Below are 27,018 nucleotides of genomic sequence, written 5' to 3' on the forward strand. Positions count from 1 at the left end.
GACGGGGGGAGGAGTCCTCTGTGGACTATATTCTCTGTGCTTATCTTGGGGTTACATGGGGTCACAGCTGGCTACATTCTTATATGTACGATTTATGCTTATTACATAAACGGACTTGTTTACAGGCAAAAATATGCTGAGCTATGCTACAGTATCTTTTGGCAGGGTCTGTCGGACAAAGTTCATTGAAACTGCCTGCATCCTCCACTTACCTCCAGTCACATACTCAGTCCACCACTTAGCTCCTCGCCAATCTTCCGCAACCTTGCCCCTACAACAGCTTAGACTATCAGGCTGTGCAGGAAGGAGTCAGAGAGAAAACAGGCACCTAGAGCCTCTCATTGCTGCCTGTAAGTCATCAGGCATAATGTATCCGTTACATTTCCCTAAGCAAAAAGACTATACAAGGTGAGAGCTACTGTCAGCATAAGCCTCCCTAATATAAGGAGGACTGGAGTGGGCCTCTGTTTCAGCTAGCAGTGCACTGCAAAGCTGCCCAGAGATCCTGCTGGGACAGCCCCCCTCCCTACCAGCCCACAGTACTTAAAAGTACAGCATACTCAGGGCACAGCATACAGATCACAAACAATATTTACAGCCTTCATTGTCCTTCTGAGCAAATAGAACCAGAATGTCATCCTACAGTCTTAATTCTCAACAAGGCTTCTCACCTGAGTGCATTAATACATATTTCTCTTTATTATTGTAATCACATACATTCATCATTGTATTATTTAGTCTTCAAAGATTATTGGAAGTGTGTGAAAGACACATTAAAAGGGAAGGGGAGAAGGAAAGCGAGACAACGAGAATATTAGATTCCTCGGTCTTCATTCAACACTAAAAATATTGTATACAATTTAGATTCCCAATGCTCTCAGTTGATGTGGTCTAGGACAATTTTTACTCTATGCAATATGAGAGATGTTTGCAGTTAGTGTATTGGTCTGGAATGTATGAGCTGACTATTAGCAACTATGCTATTATTACTACAAATGTGTATGATGTTGGTATGTAATTTTCACTTACAGGCTATGTGATTCTGGTTCTCTGAAAACCCCACCTTGCAGGATTTCTACTCCTGGGTTTTACCTCCTTTGGGGCAGATCCCACAGGAGGAGTTCCTGGCAGTATAACTAGAACAGTTCTGTTACACAAGAGAAGGCAGGTGTCATGCACTGCTCTCAGGCATGCCCCCTTGCAGATGCCTTATACACAGCACCCACTCAGGTTTTTTCAATCAATTACCCAGACCAGATTAGTTAAAAACCTATATTCCATCTGTGGTTCTGGTTTAACAGTTAACTCACTTCTTGGTTGCTCAGGTTCACACCCACTCTGGGCCCATATTAGAGCCCCAATAGGTTTTCTTGCCACAGTTCAGGAGGTCCCAGCCCTCCTCCTGCAACTGGATTGTACATCAAACAGTCACTCTTTTAAAACAGGAGACTCCCAGCTCTCCTCCACAGAGTTACTAGTACTTTAAACTAGGAGTGGGCAAACTTTTTGGCCCGAAGACCACATCTGGGAATAGAAATTATGATAGGGCAGCACTTATAACAGACATAAGATACCAGAGTAGTGGAAGAATTAAAAGAGAAATGACCTCCCAGATTCCACAGGCGGTATGCAGTGCTTAGGAGTCTAGAAAGGCTAGAAGGATTTTGGGGAGGTAATACACAGCAGTGGAGGTCAGTCATGTCAGGACATATGCTTTCTGTTTCATTTTCTGCTACAGACATTGTGAGAGACCTTGGGCAGGTCACGTAACCTCTCTGTGCCTCAGTTTCACCGTCACCTGCCCAAGGTCATAGATTCGCTTAGATTTTAAGACTAGTAAGAACCACTGTGATGATCTAGTCTGACTTCCTATATAACAGAGGCCTTAGGATTTAATTAATTCCTGCTTCAAGTCCAATAGCTGTAGTTGAACTGGAGTATATCTGTAAGAAAAAACATCCAGTCTTTATTTAAAGATTTCCAGTGATAGAGAATCCATCCCAACGCTGGGTAAATTGTTTCAATAGTTAATTACCCTCATTGTTAAAAATTTGCACCTTATTTCTAATCTAGCCACCTACCAACCATTGGATCTTGTTATACATTTGTCTGCTGGAGTGAAGAGCCCCCTCTTATCTAATTTTGTCTCCCATGTACGTTGTTAGACTGTAATCAAGTCACTCCTTAACACCATTCCTGTGAGGGAGGTAATTCTCTCATGCTTTGAGATCGTCAAACAGAAGGTAGTAGGGAAGTGCAAAATATTCTAACCCTTACATTCCTTGAAGGAGAAAAACAGGGGCACAATTTTTATTTCAAAAAGCACAAGCTCCACAGATATCTGCACACTTATATTTGCACATGTAAATTTTACAGCTAGTGCACTTATGAGTGCAAATATTGTGTATGAAATGATGCATGCATATTTGAATGCAGTTTGAAGTCTCTCAACATTTTAGCCTCATCTTCAATATTTCTCCTCTTCCCATACCTTTGGACAGTATTTCTTCCATGGCATAGAACACATTCATTTCCTCAGACATATGCCATAAAGCTAAGCATTGATGTCCACAGCAAATGGATGGTGCCATCTGTCTGCACTGTGAAAATGTACAGTTTGACTTCTGAATAGAATATGTAACAGAAAGTGCCTGATTTCCAGGGAACTCATGGTGTGGTACAAAGAACTTCCAATACTTCGTCAGATACTTAGTTTACTCTGATAGCTACTCAAATTATCTTTACACTAGAACCTAGGCTTTTATGGCTTGCATTATGTATGAGAATCCAGATAGGCTCACAGCTTTAATTATTCCACACAAGAGACAAAACCAGTCATTAAGAATTCAGTGTATCATTTACATGATAATACAAATCCCTTTCTTCCAGTGAGTTTTTGGATAACAATGACAATGCTCTGCTGTCTAACTCCTCAGCATCTTAAATTAAATCTTCACTGGTGCGCTCATATTATTTGCAACAATTATGAAAATGAGTGTTGTCACATGAACTTTTGACTGGGATCCATTTCAGTGTCATTCTGCATCTCTCACTGCATCTAGAATATCATGGTTTCAAAGCTCAAGGTGCTTAGTAAAGGTCATTCACTTGCCTTCGGTATGCCTCGTGTATCAGCTTCTAGCTTCACTGCAAGGGGAATCTTCCTTAGGCATACAAGGTCTGCAGGGCTAAAAGGAGTAAAAAGCATTAAAAGAATTGTTTGTCCATAAAGCAAACAAACACACAAGCAGTAGATGTGCTGAGCAAGGAGACAGTTTTGTATAGTCAATTGGCTGACTGTCACATCAGTTTAATAAAACTGTTTAAAATTTATGATTTGTACTAGAGTAAAGGGAGTCGCCCGATAATCACACCTATTGTGCTAGATGTTGCATAGGCAAGTGCCAAAGAAAACAGATCCTAGCCCAGCGAGTTTACAATCTAGATATCAAAACAGGATGCAACAAATGGGCAAGATAGATAAATGAGATGGGATGGGTGGGAGGATGAAGTAACAGAATGAGCAATGTTGAACAAACAGCAGAAGTCACAACTCCATGCTTTAGCAGTATTAGGGTAGTACCTAAAGGTTCCAGACAGGATCAGCTCCCCTCCCACCCCCATACAGTACATCTTTAAACTGTGCAAATACAGGGGAAGATGTAGAATCAAGAAGAAAATAGGGAAACAGCATCAAAGGCAGCAGAAAGTTCAAGTTTCAGAGTAACAGCCATGTTAGTCTGTATTCGCAAAAAGAAAAGGAGTACTTGTGGCACCTTAGAGACTAACCAATTTATTTGAGCATGAGCTTTCGTGAGCTACAGCTCACTTCATCGGATGCATACCGTGGAAACTGCAGCAGATATTATATACACACAGAGATCATGAAACAATACCTCCTCCCACCCCACTGTCCTGCTGGTAATAGCTTATCTAAAGTGATCATCAAGTTGGGCCATTTCCAGCACAAATCCAGGTTTTCTCACCCTCCACCCCCCTACACACAAACTCACTCTCCTGCTGGTAATAGCCCATCCAAAGTGACAACTCTCTTCACAATGTGCACGATAATCAAGGTGGGCCATTTCCTGCACAAATCCAGGTTCTCTCACCCCCTCACCCCCATACACACACAAACTCACTCTCCTGCTGGTAATAGCTCATCCAAAGTGACCACTCTCCCTACAATGTGCATGGTAATCAAGGTGGGCCATGTCCAGCACAAATCCAGGCTCTCTCACACACCCCCTTCCCCCCCCCCCCGGGGACACACACACACACACACACAAACTCACTCTCCTGCTGGCAATAGCTCATCCAAACTGACCACTCTCCAAGTTTAAATCCAAGTTTAACCAGAACGTCTGGGGGGGGGGGGGTAGGAAAAAACAAGGTTCAAGGAGAATGATAGGGAAGAGGATGCAAGACTTAGCCAGAAAAAAGTCCTAGAAATCATGGTGAGCCCGGTTTTGATGGCGTAAAAAAGTAATACCGGAAGGGATTCAGGCAGGAATTAGCTGGAGGGAAATCAAGGTAGCTATTGTTTTTAACCAGTTCAAAGAATTGAGAGGGGAAGAAGGAGATGGGACAGTAGTTAGAGGCAGGTGGGTGTTAGGACATAAACATGTTTGAACATTCATTGGAAGAAGCCAGAAGAAAAGGATGAGGCAAAATGAGGGAGTGAAAGAGGGAGGAAGAGATAGCAGCAGCTAGGCAGGGAAAGTCTCAGGGGAATTGTCAAAATATTCACATTTAGAGTGTGTTTTTCCATCTAGCACACAGCAAGTTGGCCACACTGCAGGCCACAGATTAAATGTAGCCCTTGGAATTCTATTATCTTTAATATGGAGGTGCATCCCATTGGGATCACTGCTCCTAGGACACAATGCTCCTTCCTGAGCCAATCCAAGGCCATAACCTGTTTTAACCAAGACAGAGTACAACATACTTGTCCAGAGCTCTTTCATAGGGTGCACTTCCATGTTACAGATAATGGCAGTTACAACTGTTCAGTTTAATGCATGTTAGACTCCGCCCTTAACTCCCGGCAAGTTGCTAATATGACCTTAGCTGAGCAAAGTTTGGATGCCTCTGATCTGATGGAATCATTCTGACAAGATGACTCACGTAATGGCAATCTCTCAAATTATTTTGTTTGTTTTTACAGAATTAAAGATACAGAAAACTCAGATACATCCCTCAGTAACAAAGTACCATCAAGGCAAACTAGCTAAACATTCCTTCATACATAAAAATAAATACACTCTAGTATCTTCAGTTAAATTGCTTTGCCAATAATCAGGAAGCTCATGAAAAAGACCATAATAAAAAAAGTCCACATGAAGAATCTGTCCATCACTTTTGCTACCTTTTTCCACTCAATTCCTTTCGCGCGGTTTGCTTTGTGGTCTCTGACGCAATTAGCAATATACTCAATATTCTTTATCAGTACTTTATAACAGGAGCAGCAGTTAACAGCATCCTTAGCATTTTCACATTGAATTCCATTACTGTTATTTAAATGTCTATTTAGCTTCTTCTTTAGATCACTGTCTTTGTTTCTGTTCCTGGAAAGTTGACTGGTCACCCCCTCATGTCTGTCTTGCTTTTTCTGATACTTAAAATCCTTTCTTAATTTATGTTCTTGTGCTTTCACTCTTTGTGGACTTGTACAATTTTCACCCACATCATAAACAAAAAAGATCTTTGACATGTAGTCCAAAATAACCACTCTGGCCCATTGTGGAACAGGTTGGGCTTCTGCTCCACAGTGATGGATATTCATTATAATGATGGTCAGTGCAGTGGATGCTGTAATCATTGTCATAGTTGCTATGTAATATTTGCCTGTAATGTAAAAAAATATGGAAATGTATATTAAAAGTATTATTCAAGTTAAAATCACCTCTTCAGAAAGGAACAAAAATCCTACAACATAAAGTGAAATGTGAGAAGCTATGGTCAGAATTCTGGAATCATCCTAATGCTCTGTAGTTATGGTTGCATTGGAATTTGCCACTTAAAATAGCATTTAAGTCCATTCAAACAAATAAAATCTCCCACTGATCATGACTCATATTATACCATTTCAAAAGAATAACCACATAATTATCAAGGTAAATATTCACACTCTCTAATGCCCCAATTTCAAAAGCAACCATGTGAAAGTCTTTTTAAAAAATGTTCACAGTGAATTTCACATATTTTTAGGATCCCTACAAAATTTGTATCAACATTTACACACTTCACATTTGTTACACCACTTTTTTTTCCAAATTCATAAATTAATTTGGAAAAAAGCCCACCCATCATGTAAGTGATTATATGAAATTATCATAACTGTTGATTTTCAACAAAGAAGCAGTGAAGATCACATTTTTCATCTCTGGGTTTCCAGATGCATGAGGGGCTGGGAATGTCTGCAGCTTGGCAAAACTAATGGGGGAAAAGGGGAGTCTGGAAGCTGAGCTGTGCAGGAGAAGAAGGCATATACACGCTTCTTTACTTTTTCCCCAACAGATCAGCTAGGGCTCACCAAAGAAAGGAGTTAGGAGGAGTCCTAGTTCTGCATGGCAGAACAAGCTGTGCTGTAGGTGTGCTCAGATTCTATAGAACCTAACAGGTTCTCAAACCAGGCCACCTAGGAACCAGTTGTTATATGAGAGCTACACCCTGGGATAGTGGGCTGCATGGTTCATGGGAAGCTAGGAACCTGCACCATAAGGAAAGTCTTCTGCAGCATACCTGCTCTGGATTGTATTAAAAGGGTTCTCCCACTCCCAGACAAGCCACAGAATATCCATCAAGTGGGCCAGAGAAGACACTAGCGCTTCCCCCACCGTCTCCTCCTGTATAATTGAGCTGCTCCTCAGCTCCCACATCTGACCTCTTCTCCTGTGAATTGTCCCCAAATCCTCACGTAACCTCTGTCCTTAGCTCAAATCCCCGACAGCCAGACCCTGCTCCTTGGAGTCGGGGCTGCTTGTGGGATTTAAGCCAGGATCAGAGTCTGGAATGGAACTGAGCCAGTAGATTTCCTTCTATGGCCCTGAGGGGAGAGAAAGTGCCACCCCACCCAACATGCCCTGACCTCTCCAATCCCCTAGCCATAGCAAAGGTGCTGTTCCACAGCTCAGCTGTGCAGAAACAGTCATAGGGAGCACTAATGCTTGTCTGGCTTTTCTACTTGACAGAGTTGCTATGATTTGCCGCCCCATGTCTTGTGGTCATCTCTGGTGAGCTATAGCAGGTCTAACCGGTGCAGAAGGCAGGGAAGACTTAGTTCTCACCCCTTCTCCATCACAACTCTGCATTCCCTGCAGCTCTCCCTCTTCCCATCCAACAAGTCACGTGATCCTCACCCCCACAAACTCCCTTTTGCTTCCAACACACAACCCACAATGCTCTCATCCAAAGTCTCAAGACAGCAGACTTCAACCAAATGAATCACTACACCAGTACCTGGAGCACCCTGTGGTCTCTCAGCCAATTACTGACCCATTACAGCTTGTGAACCCATGAAGATGGCATCCTGAAGTGTCTGACCTCACCCTCAATTTTCCTTCATTAACACTGCAGCCCAGGTTTTAGCACATCCATGTTTTATTATTAGTTTATCCCCATGCAGCACAAAATAATCTTGTCATAGAACTTCACTATATTTGTACAAGTACCATACACATTTGAAGTATTACACAAGGATTTAGAAACTTTGCATCACAATATTTATCTTTCCAGATTCCATTAATGATGTACAGTCTCCCTGACATTATACAACCACTATTTATAAGCCATGATAAAAATCTGAAATACCCACCTATCAAGGGCACATTTTCAGAAGGAGGCATGCTTTCTGCAACCATTAGCTGAAATACAGTTAGAGCAAGCAGAACTGTAACGCCAAGCGACACTTTTTCCCCAGAATCTGCAGGAAGGTAAAATCCCAGTGGGGCCAGGAAAGAGATCAAAACACAAGGGAGCAGCAGGTTAAATATATAGAAGGAAGACCTCCTTTTCAAGATCAGTGTGAATGTAATATCTGGATACGGCTCAGAGCAGCAGCCATAAGTGATTACATTCTTAACAGCTGGCATCCCATCAATCTCCCACTCCACATCTTCTATAAAGTCAGATAGATCTCCACTGTCCAAAGCATTTATTATGTCTACCTGATTACCATTGTAGGTCCAGGAACCAAAGGTAAGGTTACACTGCTGGTCATCAAAGGGAAAATAAGAAACATCCACCACACATGAGCTCTTTGTTATAGCTGGTGCATCCCAAGTAATTTTTCCATCATATCTCAATACTACATTTGTGTTCACTGGTTCTGAAAAGTCATCATCAGCCCTAAAAAGACAAAATGATAAAAAAAAATTAGAACACAAAATAAATCAGAAAATAAAGTTATTAAGCACACCTCTGAATTCACATCATTTACTGAATATGTATTGGCTGTTACGTATGGCCACTATAATGACTATTATTGGACAGACTCAGCTGCGTGTCAAAGATCCAATACTGCTAACATATAACTGAAATTCTCCTTAGCTCAAGCAGTAAGGGTCTCTGCTTTTTGCAGCAGGGGATTTGAGTGTTATTCCTGATGCAACTGTAAAGTTCAGTGTGCAGCACTAACAACAAACTTGAAATCCTAGATGACCATGGATTTGTTACAGTATTTAGGCTGTCACAAATTAACATTAAGAAGAAAGATGGCCTTGTTGTTAAGGCAGAGTCAGATCAGAGTCCATAGGTCTCCCAGACCTAGGTCTGGTTCTGCTGCTTCCCCAGCAAAGCCGCCTTAGAACTATCCCATGTGAGGAACCCCTGAGCCCTTTACATCATGTGCAACACAAAGATGTGTCTTTTGGTCTCATGGAGTGTAAACATTTGGGGCTACATTTTACCTTATTAAAACATTCCCTGCCATGCCAAAAGCCTAAATACGGGACCACTGTGCTAGTAAAACTGATTGTTCTAGTTTACTATCGGTCATAACAACAAATAAACTAGCTCAGATAATGGTAAATAAATGTTTGAAAATTAGATTAATTCACAACACAGGTAAAGATATTTTTTCCAAAGTTTTTATTTTCTCTTATGGTGCCCCTTTCTAGGTGGGTGATATTGTGAACCCATGCTCTTTAATGTAAATGCTTGAGCAAACAATTTTAAACAGATTTTGAAAGATAGTTTCTCCTTATAAAACATTTCAACTTCTTTTCTAAAGAAGCAACAAAGGGTACTTTTTCCACGTAATGAGTCAATCATCTGGAAGCTCCCCAGTACTTAATTTGTAATGAAAGAGGTGTTGGGGCTCAAGCAATTTTTTTACTTTCGTAACTGAGGCGGCAAACCCAGAGGCGCTGGGGCTAAGAACTGCCAGGGCTAAGAACTGCCAGGGCTAAGTCCTGGCAAGCCCTGACACAAATTAAACACTGAAGCTCCATTGGCGCAGCCCCACAGAGCGGGTGAAAGGGCACCAACTATGTTGTTACCTATTGTATCTTGATTCCTAATTCAGCTGTAACTGAAGTGTAGACAGGACTACAGACATATGCTCAAAATTAATCTCTTATGGACAGAGAAAGGTTTTGAAGTGACCTCGAAACCACTGCTCCACAATTTCACGTAAGTCACATTTGCTCAGTATAGTCTCTTAATAAGCAGTAAAAATAAACTTAAGTGAAACCATACATACTTTGTGCAGAGACCAGACTGTAGTAGTAGGACTCAAGGCCCTTTTCACAGCATCATATTAACACAGAAATTGCGATACCAGATGAGACCAATGGTCTGTCTAGTCCAATATCTTATGGCCAGATCCAGTCACTCCAAAGGAAGGTGCAATAAACTGGAAGTGGATGGTTATGGGTTAACTCACCCATAGGAAAATTTCTTCATATATATTCATTTATAAAAGAAAAATATTAAATCTAACTATGTGGTTGTGCTAAGAAACTGCCCCTCAATTGTACTTACTTGTTATACAGGACAATGTCTGGTCTCCATACCAGGTTGCTAGGAATCCTGATAGAATCCAACCCATCATATTCATCTTTGTCCCACTTGAGATATGCATCATACCAACTTTGTCGAATCCATAAATACACAGTCAAAATTTGGTTTCTTTCATCCTGTAAGGAGTTACAGCAGGACAGTGGGGTGGGAGGAGATATTGTTTCATATTCTCTGTGTGTATATAAAGTCTGCTGCAGTTTCCACGGTAAACATCTGATGAAGTGAGCTGTAGCTCACGAAAGCTCATGCTCAAATAAATTGGTTAGTCTCTAAGGTGCCACAAGTACTCCTTTTCTTTTTGCGAATACAGACTAACACGGCTGTTCCTCTGAAATCTATACATAAACATTTCTAATCTATGACTCAACAAAGACACACTTTGTTTCAGGGGGAGTTCATTTTATAAACATAATGTGTTTCTTCTAAGACTTACTGTACGGTAAGAAGTCTATAATGTCAGTTCAGAGGAACCAACTATGACAATTCCCACTGATTTCTCTGAAAGGTGTGCAGGCTCAGACCTTAGTTTGGTAGTACACCTGTTAATGTTTACATTATTTTAAAATACCTGTAATTAAAAAACCAAATGAGGAATTTTCTTCACTCTTTGCAGACACATTCTGCTTTGCAGACAAATTCTCCTTTGCCTTCAAAGTGAATCTGACAATTTTCGAACCAAACCAGTTTTCCAAGCAAAAGCTATTGGGGGAGGAGGGCTAAACTAGGACTTTTTATTGGAAGCTGGATACAGCATTAACTGTGAAGAACTACTACTTCTGCAAAACAACAGGTATAAAGAAAAATAAGATACCCAATTTTTTTTTTTGCTTCAGTGCAAAGGGACAAAACAAACGCTTTGAAGCTGAAAAAATCAGTATCTAATTGTTATTACAAAAGAAGTCTAACATCTTAACCAGTCAGGTCATAACGGTGTAAATGGATGAGTACATATTAGGAACAGAAACCTATGAAGAAACATTATTAAATGTATCACTTTATGCAGGAAAATGCAAATTGTCCTCACATCTCCAAGTGAGGCATGAAGTTTTAAATTCTGAAACCCATGCTGTTCTAAGAATTTCCAGATTGTAGGTGTGGAAGTTTGCACATTTCTAGAACACGGAACTGTCTTGTTACTCACCATATCTTTAATTTGGGACAGCGTGATCTGAAGGGTGACATTCAGTGCTTTATCTGTGTCTTCCACTGGTCTCAGAGCATTTGAATAGTCTCCAAACAGTTCACTGAATAGCATTTGAGCATATTTTCCTTGTGCAGACTCCACACCTACATCAAATAGTATATCAAATATATCACATTAAGTAGTGTGCATGCTATCCCCAAGGCTCCAAATAGCATTTTGTTACTGTTAGAATACATACTGCCATCCAGCTGGTAATATACACATACTGTACTATATCATATTTAATATAGAACACATGTAGCAAATCTGATAGACCCATGCAGAATAGGTCATTATGTTGTAGTAACTAAATGGATATTATAAAATTAATGTTTTACACCCATTTTATATAACACTCTGCAATAATATAGCCCTTTTCATCCATAGATACGACAGTCCTTTTCACAGGAGGACAAATATCATTATCCCTATTTTACTGATGGTGGAAAATAAGGCCCAGAGAGAATAAGGCCCAGATTTTTATAGGAATTCAGGCATAGGCATTGCAATGTGAGCACAGCTAATTGATTTAGGACAGGGGTGGAAAAACTTTTTGGCCCAAGGGCCACATCAGGAAATAGAAATTGTATGGTGGGCCATGAATGCTTACAAAACTGGGGCTGGTGGTGAGGAGTCTGGGGTGTAGGAGGGTGCTCTGGGCTGGGACTGAGGGGTTCAGAGGGCGGGAGGGGGATCAGGGCTGGGGCAGGGGTGCGGGAAGGGGTGTAGGTTCCAGCAGGAGGTGCAGGCTCTGGGGTGGGGCTGGGAATGAGAGGGTTGGGGTACAGGAGTGGGCTCTGGGCTAGGATTGAGGGGTATGGAGAGTGGGAGGGTGATCAGGGCTGGGGTAGAGGCTTGGGGTGTGGGGAGAGGCTCAGGCGCTTACCTCAAGTGCCGCCCGGAAGCAGTGGCATGTCCCTTCTGTGGCTCCTATGCAGAGGCGTGGCTACGCAACTCTGCACGCTGCCCCGTCCGCATGCACCGCCCCTGCAGCTCCCATTGGAGCAGGTAGGAGCCAGAGCAGGGCCATGCCACGGCTTCCAGGAGCCACGTGGTGCGGCCCCCAACCCTGCGCCCCAGCTGGAGGGGGGCCAAGCCACGTGGTGTGGCTCAGGGGCCAGCTTAAAACAGCTCACAGGCCAGATCCGGCCCGTGGGCTGTAGTTTGCCCACACCTGATTTAGGAGCCAAAATCTCATTTTCAAGAGGGATTTAGGCTTTTAGGTGCCTAAATCACAGAAACTGTCAATGGCTTTAGACTCCCAAGTGCCTAAATCCTTTTTTGAAAATGAGATTTAGGCTCCTAAATCAGTTAGCTATTGCATCACTGAGGGCAGCAATGCCTAAATACTTTTCAAAATCTGGTGATTTGCTTAAACAGTCACTCAGTTGCTGAGCTAAGAATAGAAACCAGGTCTGACTTCCAGTCCTCTACCCTAGCCAATGGCTTGTGCTGTCTCCCTACACATAAATATTGCTCTCTACAAGAGAGAGTTGAATACTACTTCTAAAATTTGCTCCTCTTTTATGGCATTCATGTTTGAATAAAAAATTAGATGAATTTTGTTCATTATTTGGCCAATGGATAGAGCTGGTTGAATAATTAGTGAATACATTCATTGAATAATTCCTTCAATTAATTTTTGCAAACTTTTCCAAAGAATAGCATATATGTGAAAAAGATTTTTATTCTGTTATGCATCCGGCTCTACAGATAATCCACTGAAATACTTTCTTTAAAATCATAGGTTTACAGATTGCTTTGTCCTCTGAAGTTTCTCTGTGTTTTCTGCATTATCTTTAGATGGAGTCACAGATTTCAAAAAGTAAAGGACAAGGATGTTAACATTTGTCTGACCTACGCAAATTTAAATTCACACAAGTATGCAGCAAGTATTTCAGCGAACCTCACTCTTCAGCCATTTAGCTGTTCAATTATTTAGTAGTGCAGTTCAGGACTAACTACAGTTCAAACGCCACCTTCACTGGAAAAACGCAATCAAAGCTAATGAAACCATTTAAACAGCATTTAGGTTCAACAGTCTGCAATCAGAAAATAGTTCTATTTCTGCAGTGCTTACTCAGCAATGAAATAAAATAGCTTGAAACAGTTAAGAGGCTCCACAGCTGCCCAAACTGCATTTTTTGTGCACTCAGCCCTGTGAAGTCAGGGGATGCACAAGGAATGATGGATGAAGTCGTAAGTGTATAAAGCAACCCTTAAGCTGCACACTGGATGGGGAAGGGCTCTCACCTCGAAGTATCATTGCTGTGAAAACCAACCAAAGGGAGACACAGCAGAAGGGCAGGCTGTTTCTCTTCATTCTGAATCCTGAAGTAACTCTGCTCCTCCAGGAACACAAAAATTGTTTTCACCTTCCGAAGCTGAGACCAATGAGTTGTGCAGCAGCACAAAAGCAGTGGAGACACGGATGTGCTGCTGGTAAGAGCTCTGTTCTCAACGGCAACAAGTTTCCTGTGCCCTGAGCGGGGCCCCAGTGCGCACCCCACTCTGCCCTGGTAACCTGAGAGCTGCCCGCTCTGCTGCTCAGTGAGAAGCCAGACAGATGGGATATCACGAGGAAACACTTCATGTAAATCTCATTCTTTTCACAGTGTTACTGGTTCTTTCTTCTTACTATTAATGCATCAGTAGAAAGTCAGTATATGAAGAATAGTCCATTCACACTCCCTCAATCTGCGTCAGATTCTGTCACCCTTATGTAAGCAGTAGCTCAGTCTGTGTAGGTCCACTGAAATCAAGGGAAATTCTTGCAGAGTAAGTCACTACTCAACATGAGGAACAGTGGCAGAATCTGGCCCCATAAGTATAGAATTCTTCCAGGACAGTTCAATGCCAATTTGATGGAGGCCCAGTGTTACTCATTTGTTTATATTCCTCATATTGTTAGTCAGAGAAATTCGCTACTCTCTTTGTGGTCAAACTGTAGTTTGCTGGCATCGTAGGTGCCTTTCAACTGATAGGGCCATTGTCCACTTCCACCTTGCTCTGTCTCCTTTCCATATAGAATAATCCAGTTTGAAGAAAAGTACTAGGATTCAGTGTGGGGCACTAGATCATCATTTTTGCCATCGCATTTTAGAATAGGCAGTGAAGACTATATATCTAGCTGAAACTGCAAGAGGAAGTGTACATAATAGAATGAAATTACCAATAACAGAATTTAGCCAGGACACATCTGGCTTGTGTAATAAGATTATACACTGCGCTCACCAGTTTACACTCACCAGTTCTTTCTGGTGAAAGTGAACGGATATTTCCAAACAAAAAAATGCTTTCCTTTTAGTAGCATTCTTGGTACCATGTGACCAGTGTATGTGCTTCGCTGGCTACATACACCACTGAGATTTGTGGCCAAGTTTAACAGCTAAAACCAGTAATTTCAATAAGAGTACTTGTAATGAAATATCTCTCTCTCTGTCACATCATCTGCTGAATTCCCAAAAGGAAAAAGGTTATAAGTAGTTTAGAAATAAGAGAGGTCAAGGTGGCCCTTAGATTGTATGTAACATGTTGCTTTCTCTTTAGGAAGCAGAGGCACACAGCGTTAAAGGGGATAGCAGGGATATTGTCAGGTCAATGTGATCTCAGGGAATCTCAAACATCAGTTTGTAGTGTATTTGTCATTAGGCTGGGAGTAGATACTATTGGTGTGTCCTAGTCTATGGGGAGCTTGCTTTTGATGAGATTGGAGAGATTAGGGGTTGTTTGAAGGCCAGAAGAGGAGGTTCAGGAAAGATTTCTTACAGGTTGGGGTCCCCATCGAGAATGAGTTGTAGCAGTTTGATGATCATATGGGTTCCAGTATGGTGGACAACTAGGGGGGTGTGATCAGAGGAGGTTTGCATTTCTGTATTGAAGCAGGTTCTCTCGGAGTATTTGGCCTGTTCCAGGATGCGATTTACTTCTCTAGTGGAGTGTCCTTGTTTGGTGAAGGCGGCTTTGAGTGTGCTAAGGTGTATTTCCTGCACTTTTTCCTCAGAGCGTATTCTGTTGTTGCCGGCACCCAGTGCCGAGAGGCTGAACAACAGCTTGAGTTGGTTCGTTACCCGGTGTGCTACACCCAATAATTACAACGGGGTGGAGAAGCAGAAAAGTTTATTTGCAGCTGCAAAAAGGTACAGGGAGAATAAAATCTCAAATCCTGCACACAGAGCAGGAAGTTACACAGGCTTTTATACATCCTTTTTTCCAGCATACTTGTCCAATAGCAAGCTGCCCCAAGTATCCATATAGCCAGCCAATCCAGTTCCCAGCTAGTTCCCTGATTCTCTGTATCATTTGTTAAACTATACATAAAGCTGCTTTATTCAGCATTGTTCTTCCATATCTCCCCTGTTTGGCCTTGCTTAGTTTCAGGCAGTCTGACTCTGCAACATACTGTTGCAGATTCTCAGCATAACTGCTGTGTGTGCCTCCAGGCGGGGGGGGCCAAGGACACTTGGGCCTAGTACGCAGAGCTGCTGCGAGTGCCTCCAGGCAGGAGGGGGGGCCAAGGACACCTGGGCCTAGTGCGAGGGGGCTTCATCGACACTCGTGGTCTTCCATCCCCTCGAGTTACCTAGTGGCCATGCCCCAGTGTCCCCAACACTGTGGTATCTGAGTGCCTGGCTGTAGATTACAGATTTCTTAGTGTTTGGAGTGGTTACTGGATCTATGAAGATAGATGTGGTGATCCATGGGTTTCTTACATATAGTTTTCTGTAGGGTTCCATTGCTGAAGCTGATTGTGGTGTCCAGGAAATTTGAGCTGGTGTGGGAGTGTTCCAGAGAGAGTTTGGTCATAGAAGATTAGGGTTGGAAGAGACCTCATCTAGTCCAACCCACCTGCTCAAAGCTAAATCATCCCACCCAACTAAATCATCCCAGCCAGGACTTTGTCAAGCCGGGCCTTAAAAACCTTTAAGGATGGAGATTCCACCACCTCCCTAGGTAACCCATTCCAGTGCTTCACCACCCTCTTAGTGAAATTGTTTTTCCTAATATCCAACCTAGACCGCCCCTACTGCAACTTGAGACCATTTCTCCTTGTTCTGTCATCTGCCACCACCTTGACCAGCCTAGCTTCATCCTCTTTGGAACTCGCCTTCAGGTAGTTGAAGACAGCTATGAAGTTGTGGTGGAAATCTATGTGGGACTTTAAGTCGTCTGTCCATAGGATGAAAATATCATCAATGTATCTCAGGTATATCACTGGTTTCATGGTGCATATATCCAGAAATTCTTCTTCAAGGTGGCCCAGGAAGAGGTTGGCATATTGAGGAGACATCCCAGTACCTATGGCTGTTCCCATGGTTTGGACGAAGTGTTTGTTGTTGACTGTAAAGTTGTAATGGGTGAGGATGAAATGGATGAGATGTGCTTGTAGTGGATATCTGATGGTTGTCCTTTGTCTTGTAAATATTTGAGGCAGGCAGTTATGCCCTCATTGTGAGGGATGTTGATGTATAGGGAAGTGACATCAGTGGTGGTCAGGATGGAGTTCTGAAGGAGATTGGTAATGTTGTAGTTTGTGGAGGAAGTTGGTTATGTCCTGGAGGAAGCTGGCACCGTGTGGTGAGTGGTTTGAGGATGGTTTCTGAGTCCCGATATTCCTTCAGTAAGAGTGCTGTGGCCAGATATGATGGGTCTGGCTTCACTTGTTTGTGTATCTTGGGAAGCATGTAGAAGGTCCCTGGGGTGAGTTCGTGGAGGAGGAGTTTGTAGAGTTTCTCTAGGAGTTGTTGGGGAAGGATTGATGATATTCTTAAATTCCTTGGTAAATTGTGTTGTGAGGTTGTCTTTGAGTTGTTTATAGTAGGTGGTGTTGGAGAGCTGTTGACAATACCAGGACACACCAACTCAAAGTGGCACCAGACCCTGCCAGAACAGATGCAAAACCTGCAGACTTATCTCCACTGCTACAGTGATCAACACCCCGCAACAACACACTTTTAAAGATCCATGGGTCCTACCCATGGCTACCACACCATGCGGTGTACCTCATCTAGTGCATTAAAATAGTAACCATAGGGTGAAACCAAACAATCACTATGCAGAGCTGGTGCAACCACTAGGCGAACTAGGCGGTCGCCTAGGGTGCCAAGTGGTTGGGGGCGGCGGTGGAGCAGAGGTGAGCTGGGGCAGGGGGGCGCGGGGAGGGCCGCCTGCAGCAAGTAACGGGACGGGGGGGTGCACAGGGGAACCGCTCCCCACCCCAGCTCACCTCTGCTCCGCCTCCTCCCCTGAGCACCGCCCCGCTCTGCTTCTCTCCCTCCCAGGCTTGTGTGCTAAACAGCTGATTGGCGCCACAAGCCTGGGAGACGGGAGAAGTGGCAGCGTGCTCAGGGAGGAGGTGGAGTAGAGGTGAGCTGGGGTGGGGAGCTGCTGCACGTGGCTCCCCAGGCCGAGGGGGAGGGAGGGAGTGGCAGGGAGCTGTCACAGGGGGGGCTGCCCTGGCCGGGGGGGGTGGTGGCGGGGAGCTGCTGCAGGGTGGGCACCTCAGGGCAGAGAGGGAGGGGCGGGGAGCTACCACAGAGGCTGTGGGGGGCGGTGCAAGGTGGAAGTTTCTTTTAGGGCATGAAATCTCCTTGCACCGGCCCTGTCACTATGCTCTCAAATGAACTCATACAGAAAAATGATAAACAAAAATACCATATCACCCGTGGGTGAACAATTTTCACAAAAAGAAAAGGAGTACTTGTGGCACCTTAGAGACTAACAAATTTATTTGAGCATAAGCTTTCATGAGCTACAGCTCACATCCGATGAAGTGAGCTGTAGCTCACAAAAGCTTATGCTCAAATAAATTTGTTAGTCTCTAAGGTGCCACAAGTACTCCTTTTCTTTTTGCAAACAGACTGACACGGCTGCTACTCTGAAACTTTTCACAAAGTGATCACTCTATATCTCACCTATCAGTCCTCATCCTCAAAAGAAACCTGCACAACAATTTCAAAAGACAAACCTGAGAGATTAAATTCATAACTTTGCTAGACACTAAAAATCATGAGTAAATAAAATAGAGACACTGGATTTATGGCTTATCACAACAATCTGTAACCCACTAACAATCCTACCCTCAGCTACTTCCCTGACCTCCCACCCCCACCTTTCTTCCGTCCCTATGAATGGAGGGGTATTAACAGGCCACTTCACCTTGAATGGTCCCTTGAAATGTGTGTTATATATGGAATAAATTGAATATATATGTTATATATACAAATACATATGGGAACACACTTGCTTCCTCTTATATTTGAGGTGCTGCATGATTTATACCATTCCAATGTAAAACTTGCATTGCAAAAGAGGTATAAATTTTTTATCAGACATAATCTTATGCATTATACTGCAAATTTTACAGCACATCGGTCTACAGTATACCTCAAATACGTAATGTTGACATAATTATCAGGACACTCTGTTGCAAATCTGGGCGTTGGTACAAATAATGTTTGGAGCAGTACACTTTGAGGGACAGCACTGTTCATACTCCTGTACTTATGCTAAACCATCTGTTCCACCATGTATTTAGCTGTGACACTGAAAACGTTTCCCAGACATGAAGAAGAGCTCTGTGTAAGTTCAAAAACTTGTCTCTCTCACCAACAGCAGCTGGTCCAAGAAAAGATACTATCTAACCTACTTTGTGTCTCGAATATCTTGGGACCAACATAGCTACAACACCACTGCATACAACTGTTGCTTATTGTAATTACAGGAGTATGAACAGGGCTGTCCCTCAAAGTGTACTGCTCCAAACATTATTTGTACCAACACCCAGATTTGCAACAAAGTGTCCTGATAAAGATATAACATATATATTCAATTTATTCCATACATATATATATATTCCATTTAATGTTCACTATGGAATCCTAAATGGGTACCAAGTGATAATAAAGAATTAATACTACTATTCCAACAAACAAATTTAACTCAGCCACACATAGTACTTATGTTTCCTCAATTCTTTTCATATGCACTTCAGTTTTATAATACTCACCAATATCAGAGTAATAGTTACAGACACTTCTATCTCCCTGTAGCACAGAAAATTGCCAAGTGTGTCCTTGCTTCTCTAAAGACACTAAGCCCTGGTCTACACGAGGACTTTAGGTTGAATTTAGCAGCGTTAAATCGATGTAAACCTGCACCCGTCCACATGATGAAGCCCTTTATTTCAATTTAAAGGGCTCTTAAAATCGATTTCCTTACTCCACCCCGACAAGTGGATTAGCGCTTAAATCGGCCTTGCCGGCTCGAATTTGGGGTACTGTGGACACAATTCGACGGTACTGGCCTCCGGGAGCTATCCCAGAGTGCTCCATTGTGACCGCTCTGGACAGCACTCTCAACTCAGATGCACTGGCCAGATAGACAGGAAAAGAACCGCAAACTTTTGAATCTCATTTCCTGTTTGGCCAGCGTAGCAAGCTGCAGGTGACCATGCAGAGCTCATCAGCAGAGGTGACCATGATGGAGTCCCAGAATCGCAAAAGAGCTCCAACATGGACTGAACAGGAGGTACGGGATCTGATCGCTGTATGGGGAGAGGAATCCGTGCTATCAGAACTCCGTTCCAGTTTTCGAAATATCAAAACCTTTGTCAAAATCTCCCAGGCATGAAGGACAGAAGCCATAACAGGGACCCGAAGCAGTGCCGCGTGAAACTTAAGGAGCTGAGGCAAGCCTACCAGAAAACCAGAGAGACGAACGGCCGCTCCGGGTCAGAGCCCCAGACATGCCGCTTCTATGATGAGCTGCATGCCATTTTAGGGGGTTCAGCCACCACTACCCCAGCCGTGTTGTTTGACTCCTTCAATGAAGATGGAGGCAACACGGAAGCAGGTTTTGGGGACGAAGAAGATGATGATGATGATGAGGTTGTAGATAGCTCACAGCAAGCAAGTGGAGAAACCAGTTTTCCCAACAGCCAGGAACTGTTTCTCACCCTGGACCTGGAGCCAGTACCCCCTGAACCCACCCAAGGCTGCTTCCTGGACCCGGCAGGAGGAGAAGGGACCTCCGGTGAGTGTACCTTTTAAAATACGATACATGGTTTAAAAGCAAGCAGGTGAAAGGATTACTTTGCCCTGGCATTTGCGGCTCTCCTGGATGTACTCCCAAAGCCTTTGCAAAAGGTTTCTGGGGAGGGCAGCCTTACTGCGTCCTTCATGGTAGGATACTTTACCACTCCAGGCCAGTAACACGTACTCGGGAATCATTGTAGAACAAAGCATTGCAGTGTATGTTTGCTGGCGTTCAAACAACATCCGTTCTTTATCTCTCTGTGTTATCCTCAGGAGAGTGAGATATAATTCATGGTCACCTGGTTGAAATAGAGTGCTTTTCTTCAAGGGACACTCAGAGGAGCCCGTTCCTGCTGGGCTGTTTGCCTGTGGCTAAACAGAAATGTTCCCTGCTGTTAGCCATGGGGAGGGGGGAGGGTTGAGGGGGTAGCCATGTGGTGGGGGGAGGCAAAATGCGACCTTGTAACGAAAGCACATGTGCTATGTATGTAATGTTAACAGCAAGGTTTACCCTGAAAGAGTGTAGCCACTGTTTTATAAAATGTGTCTTTTTAAATACCGCTGTCCCTTTTTTTTTCTCCACCAGCTGCATGTGTTTCAAGGATCACAGGATCTTCTCCTTCCCAGAGGCTAGTGAAGCTTAGAAAGAAAAAAAAACGCACTCGAGATGAAATGTTCTCCGAGCTCATGCTATCTTCCCACACTGACAGAGCACAGAGGAATGCGTGGAGGCAAATAATGTCAGAGTGCAGGAAAGCACAAAATGACCGGGAGGAGAGGTGGCAGGCTGAAGAGAGTAAGTGGCGGGCTGAAGACAGGGCTGAAGCTCAAATGTGGCGGCAGCATGATGAGAGGAGGCAGGATTCAATGCTGAGGCTGCTGGAGGACGAAACCAGTATGCTCCAGTGTATGGTTGAGCTGCAGCAAAGGCAGCTGGAGCACAGACTGCCACTACAGCCCCTGTGTAACCAACCGCCCTCCTCCCCAAGTTCCATAGCCTCCACACCCAGACGCCCAAGAACGCGGTGGGGGGGCCACTGGCCAACCAGCCACTCCGCCACAGAGGATTGCCCAAAAAAAAGAAGGCTGGCATTCAATAAATTTTAAAGTTGTAAACCTTTGAAGTGCTGTGTGGCATTTTCCTTCCCTCCTCCACCACCCCTCCTGGGCTACCTTGGTAGTCATCCCCCTATTTGTGTGATGAATGAATAAAGAATGCATGAATGTGAAGCAACAATGACTTTATTGCCTCTGCAAGCGGTGATCGAAAGGAGGAGGGGAGGGTGGTTAGCTTACAGGGAAGTAGAGTGAACCAAGGGGCGGGGGGTTTCATCAAGGAGAAACAAACAGAACTTTCACACCGTAGCCTGGCCAGTCATGAAACTGGTTTTCATAGAATCATAGAATATCAGGGTTGGAAGGGACCCCAGAAGGTCATCTAGTCCAACCCCCTGCTCAAAGCAGGACCAATTCCCAGTTAAATCACCCCAGCCAGGGCTTTGTCAAGCCTGACCTTAAAAACCTCTAAGGAAGGAGATTCTACCACCTCCCTAGGTAACGCATTCCAGTGTTTCACCACCCTCTTAGTGAAAAAGTTTTTCCTAATATCCAACCTAAACCTCCCCCACTGCAACTTGAGACCATTACTCCTCGTTCTGTCATCTGCTACCATTGAGAACAGTCTAGAGCCATCCTCTTTGGAACCCCCTTTCAGGTAGTTGAAAGCAGCTATCAAATCCCCCCTCATTCTTCTCTTCTGCAGGCTAAACAATCCCAGCTCCCTCAGCCTCTCCTCGTAAGTCATGTGTTCCAGACCCCTAATCATTTTTGTTGCCCTTCGCTGGACTCTCTCCAATTTATCCACATCCTTCTTGTAGTGTGGGGCCCAAAACTGGACACAGTACTCCAGATGAGGCCTCACCAATGTCGAATAGAGGGGAACGATCACGTCCCTCAAACTGCTCGCTATGCCCCTACTTATACATCCCAAAATGCCATTGGCCTTCTTGGCAACAAGGGCACACTGCTGACTCATATCCAGCTTCTCGTCCACTGTCACCCCTAGGTCCTTTTCCGCAGAACTGCTGCCTAGCCATTCGGTTCCTAGTCTGTAGCTGTGCATTGGGTTCTTCCGTCCTAAGTGCAGGACCCTGCACTTATCCTTATTGAACCTCATCAGATTTCTTTTGGCCCAATCCTCCAATTTGTCTAGGTCCTTCTGTATCCTATCCCTCCCCTCCAGCGTATCTACCACTCCTCCCAGTTTAGTATCATCCGCAAATTTGCTGAGAGTGCAATCCACACCATCCTCCAGATCATTTATGAAGATATTGAACAAAACCGGCCCCAGGACCGACCCCTGGGGCACTCCACTTGATACCGGCTGCCAACCAGACATGGAGCCATTGATCACTACCCGTTGAGCCCGACAATCTAGCCAGCTTTCTACCCACCTTATAGTGCATTCATCCAGCCCATACTTCCTTAACTTGCTGACAAGAATACTGTGGGAGACCGTGTCAAAAGCTTTGCTAAAGTCAACAAACAATACATCCACTGCTTTCCCTTCATCCACAGAACCAGTAATCTCATCATAAAAGGCGATTAGATTAGTCAGGCATGACCTTCCCTTGGTGAATCCATGCTGGCTGTTCCTGATCACTTTCCTCTCATGCAAGTGCTTCAGGATTGATTCTTTGAGGACCTGCTCCATGATTTTTCCGGGGACTGAGGTGAGGCTGACTGGCCTGTAGTTCCCAGGATCCTCCTTCTTCCCTTTTTTAAAGATTGGCACTACATTAGCCTTTTTCCAGTCATCCGGGACTTCCCCGGTTCGCCACGAGTTTTCAAAGATAATGGCCAATGGCTCTGCAATCACAGCCGCCAATTCCTTCAGCACTCTCGGATGCAACTCGTCCGGCCCCATGGACTTGTGCACATCCAGCTTTTCTAAATAGTCCCTAACCACCTCTATCTCCACAGAGGGCTGGCCATCTCTTCCCCATTTTGTGATGCCCAGCGCAGCAGTCTGGGAGCTGACCTTGTCAGTGAAAACAGAGGCAAAAAAAGCATTGAGTACATCAGCTTTCTCCACATCCTCTGTCACTAGGTTGCCTCCCTCATTCAGCAAGGGGCCCACACTTTCCTTGGCTTTCTTCTTGTTGCCAACATACCTGAAGAAACCCTTCTTGTTACTCTTAACATCTCTGGCTAGCTGCAGCTCCAGGTGCGATTTGGCCCTCCTGATATCATTCCTACATGCCCGAGCAATATTTTTATACTCTTCCCTGGTCATATGTCCAACCTTCCACTTCTTGTAAGCTTCTTTTTTATGTTTAAGATCCGCTAGGATTTCACCATTAAGCCAAGCTGGTCGCCTGCCATATTTACTATTCTTTCGACTCATTGGGATGGTTTGTCCCTGTAACCTCAACAGGGATTCCTTGAAATACAGCCAGCTCTCCTGGACTCCTTTCCCCTTCAAGTTAGTCCCCCAGGGGATCCTGGCCATCCGTCCCCTGAGGGAGTCGAAGTCTGCTTTCCTGAAGTCCAGGGTCCGTATCCCCGTATTTCAAAGCTTCTCTGATACGTACCGCGCCCTCCTCTGCTCTTCTAACCACCCTGGTGTCTGGCTGCGCATAACTAGCAGCTAGGCGATTTGCCTCAACCTCCCACCCCGCCATAAACGTCTCCCCCTTACTCTCACAGATATTGTGGAGCACACAGCAAGCAGTAATAACAGTGGCAATATTGGTTTCGCTGAGGTCTAAGCGAGTCAGTAAACTGCACCAGCGCGCCTTTAAATGTCCAAATGCACATTCTACCACCATTCTGCACTTGCTCAGCCTGTAGTTGAACAGCTCCTGACTACTGTCCAGGCTGCCTGTGTACGGCTTCATGAGCCATGGCATTAAGGGGTAGGCTGGGTCCCCAAGGATACATATAGGCATTTCAACATCCCCAACAGTTATTTTCTGGTCTGGGAATAAAGTCCCTTCCTGCAGCTTTTGAAACAGACCAGAGTTCCTGAAGATGCGAGTGTCAAGTACCTTTCCCGGCCATCCCACGTCGATGTTGGTGAAACGTCCCTTGTGATCCACCAGAGCTTGCAGCACTATTGAAAAGTACCCCTTGCGGTTTATGTACTTGCAGGCTTGGTGCTCCGGTGCCAAGATAGGGATATGGGTTCCGTCTATGGCCCCACCACAGTTAGGGAATCCCATTGCAGCAAAGCCATCCACTATGACCTGCACATTTCCCAGGGTCACGACCCTGGATATCAGCAGATCTTTGATTGCGTGGGCTACTTGCATCACAGCAGCCCCAACAGTAGATTTGCCCACTCCAAATTGATTCCCAACTGACCGGTAGCTGTCTGGCGTTGCAAGCTTCCACAGGGCTATCGCCACTCGCTTCTCAACTGTGAGGGCTGCTCTCATCTTGGTATTCATGCGCTTCAGGGCAGGGGAAAGCAAGTCACAAAGTTCCATGAAAGTGCCCTTACGCATGCGAAAGTTTCGCAGCCACTGGGAATCGTCCCAGACCTGCAACACTATGCGGTCCCACCAGTCTGTGCTTGTTTCCCGAGCCCAGAATCGGCGTTCCACAGCATGAACCTGCCCCATTAGCACCATGATGCATGCATTGGCAGGGCCCATGCTTTCAGAGAAATCTGTGTCCATGTCCTGATCACTCACGTGACTGCGCTAACGTCGCCTCCTCGTGCGGTATGGCTTTGCCATGTTCTGGTGGTGCATATACTGCTGGATAATGCGTGTGGTGTTTAATGTGCTCCTAATTGCCAAAGTGAGCTGAGCGGCCTCCATTCTTGCCTTGGTATGGCGTCCGCACAGAAAAAAGGCGCAGAACGATTGTCTGCCGTTGCTCTGACAGAGGGAGGGGCGACTGACGACACGGCTTACAGGGTTGACTTAAGGGAATTAAAATCAACAAAGGGGGTGGCTTTACATCAAGGAGTATTTCAGGCAGGACTTCACGGAGGGTTCCAATAAGAAATGGTGCACCTAAGTTATTTTTCTTATTGGAACAAGGAGGTTAGCCTGGCCTCTGATTGATACATGGCTAGATTTACCTCGCTGCACCTTCTCTGTGAGTGACTGCAGTGTGACCTAGAGGAATGAGTCCCCTAGACAGGGGAGGGGGGGAAGCAAATGAGTACAAAACAAATCTGGTCTATTTCTTGTTTTGATCCACTCCATCTATCTTTTACATCTTTGGCTGGCAGCAGACAGTGCAGAAGGACTGCATGCCATCCACATCTCATGGCTGCTCGGCAGAAGATGGTACAGTACGACTGCTAGCCATCCTCATCTCTTGCCTGCCCGGCAGAAGATGGTACAGTAACACTGCTAGCAATCCATATCGCCTGCCTGCTCACCATAAGACAGTTCAATAGGACTGACTGCAGGACTAAAGAGAATGACCTGGTCAAGTCACTTCAAATTTAGTCCCTGCGCCCATGTCTGCCCAGGCGCTCCCAGCCAACGTGGCCAGGAGCACCTCGGACACGACGATGATGGCTACCAGTCGTATTGCACCGTCTGCTGCCAGAAGGCAATGGGTTGCTGCTACTGTGTAGCAATGCCGTACTGCGTCTGCCAGCACCCAGGAGACATACGGTGACGGTTACCTGAGCGGGCTCCATGCTTGCCGTGGGATGGCGTCTGCACAGGTAACTCAGGAAAAAAGGCGCGCAACGATTGTCTGCCCTTGCTTTCACGGAGGGAGGGAGGGAAGGGGGGCCTGACGATATGTACCCAGAACCACCCGCGACAATGTTTTAGCCCCATCAGGCATTGGGATCTCAACCCAGAATTCAATGGGCAGCAGAGACTGCGGGAACTGTGGGATAGCTACCCAAAGTGCAACGCTCCGGAAGTCGACTCTAGCCTCGGTACTGTGGAAGCACTCCGCCGAGTTAATGCACTTAGAGCATTTTCTGTGGCGACACACACACTCAAATATATAAAACCGATTTCTAAAAAACCGACTTCTATAAATTCGATCTTATTCTGTAGTGTAGACATACCCTAACTGTGGAATAGAGAAATAGAAAAATTGGATGGATAATCCTATGCATTCTCACCTACCTAGAGAGAAAATAAAATCATTCTTGTATTCTCTTATAAAAACTACAAAGACTTTGCCACAAAGAGCATGGGACTTACTACTGAAGAAGTCTGGAGGAGTTATGTCCCCCCCAACCACGTTTCAAATACATTTCAGAAAAATGAGGCTCAAGTAATAGGCAAGACCTGTGGTCTGATATAGAGGAACCTACGGGGAAGCACTATTCCCCACTGCATCAACTTTTATTCACTGATGGGTTTAAGCACTGAAAAGCAGCCAGATGGTTTAAAAACAAACCAACCAACCCTCTCACAAACATTATAACAGTTTTCTTCTTGTTATATAATGGCCTTATATTAGTGATCAAGCAATAAAACAAGATTTTTGAGGGAGGGATTGTTTAATTATAGCTTCATCTATGGAAGTACTATTACAGACAAAAACAATATCTTTTAGTTTGAATAAAGGTTAAATATGCAATAAAGCAGTTCTCCATTTTCACAATAGCAAGTGGTGCTATAAAGAAAGGAATTAATATAAAGACGTTTACAAAAACAATCTAAAGAGAAATGGGCCTTTAAAAATGGAATCAAACCATTTAGCTTTTCAAAAACATTTCAGGCAAACTTAAGTTATTTCATTCCGTGTATCAACCTCTAGATGTCCCTATTATCCATCCCATTTACT

General features: G+C 44.4%; 1 protein-coding gene across 3 annotated transcripts in view; it reads right to left on the reverse strand.

The window, feature by feature from the left end:
- Positions 1-2,792: 2,792 nt before the first annotated feature.
- Positions 2,793-27,018, reverse strand: part of CHRNA9 (cholinergic receptor nicotinic alpha 9 subunit) — a 44,296-nt gene continuing 20,070 nt past the window's right edge. Inside the window, exons 1-6 of one of the 3 annotated variants that reach the window (XM_075127963.1) lie at positions 13,460-13,820; positions 11,165-11,310; positions 9,985-10,139; positions 7,817-8,349; positions 5,369-5,847; positions 2,793-3,188 (exon numbers count right to left, since the gene is read on the reverse strand). In XM_075127963.1, the coding sequence (XP_074984064.1) occupies positions 3,132-3,188; positions 5,369-5,847; positions 7,817-8,349; positions 9,985-10,139; positions 11,165-11,310; positions 13,460-13,529 (1,440 nt within the window). In that variant the 5' untranslated portion in view covers positions 13,530-13,820 and the 3' untranslated portion in view covers positions 2,793-3,131. Of the gene's footprint in view, positions 3,189-5,128; positions 5,848-7,816; positions 8,350-9,984; positions 10,140-11,164; positions 11,311-13,459; positions 13,821-27,018 lie in introns of those variants that run through there. The other 2 variants (XM_048848520.2, XM_075127964.1) reach the window with 2 other exon arrangements.

The sequence above is a fragment of the Caretta caretta genome, chromosome 4, assembly GCF_965140235.1.
Source record: "Caretta caretta isolate rCarCar2 chromosome 4, rCarCar1.hap1, whole genome shotgun sequence".
Classification (NCBI taxonomy): Eukaryota; Metazoa; Chordata; order Testudines; family Cheloniidae; genus Caretta; species Caretta caretta.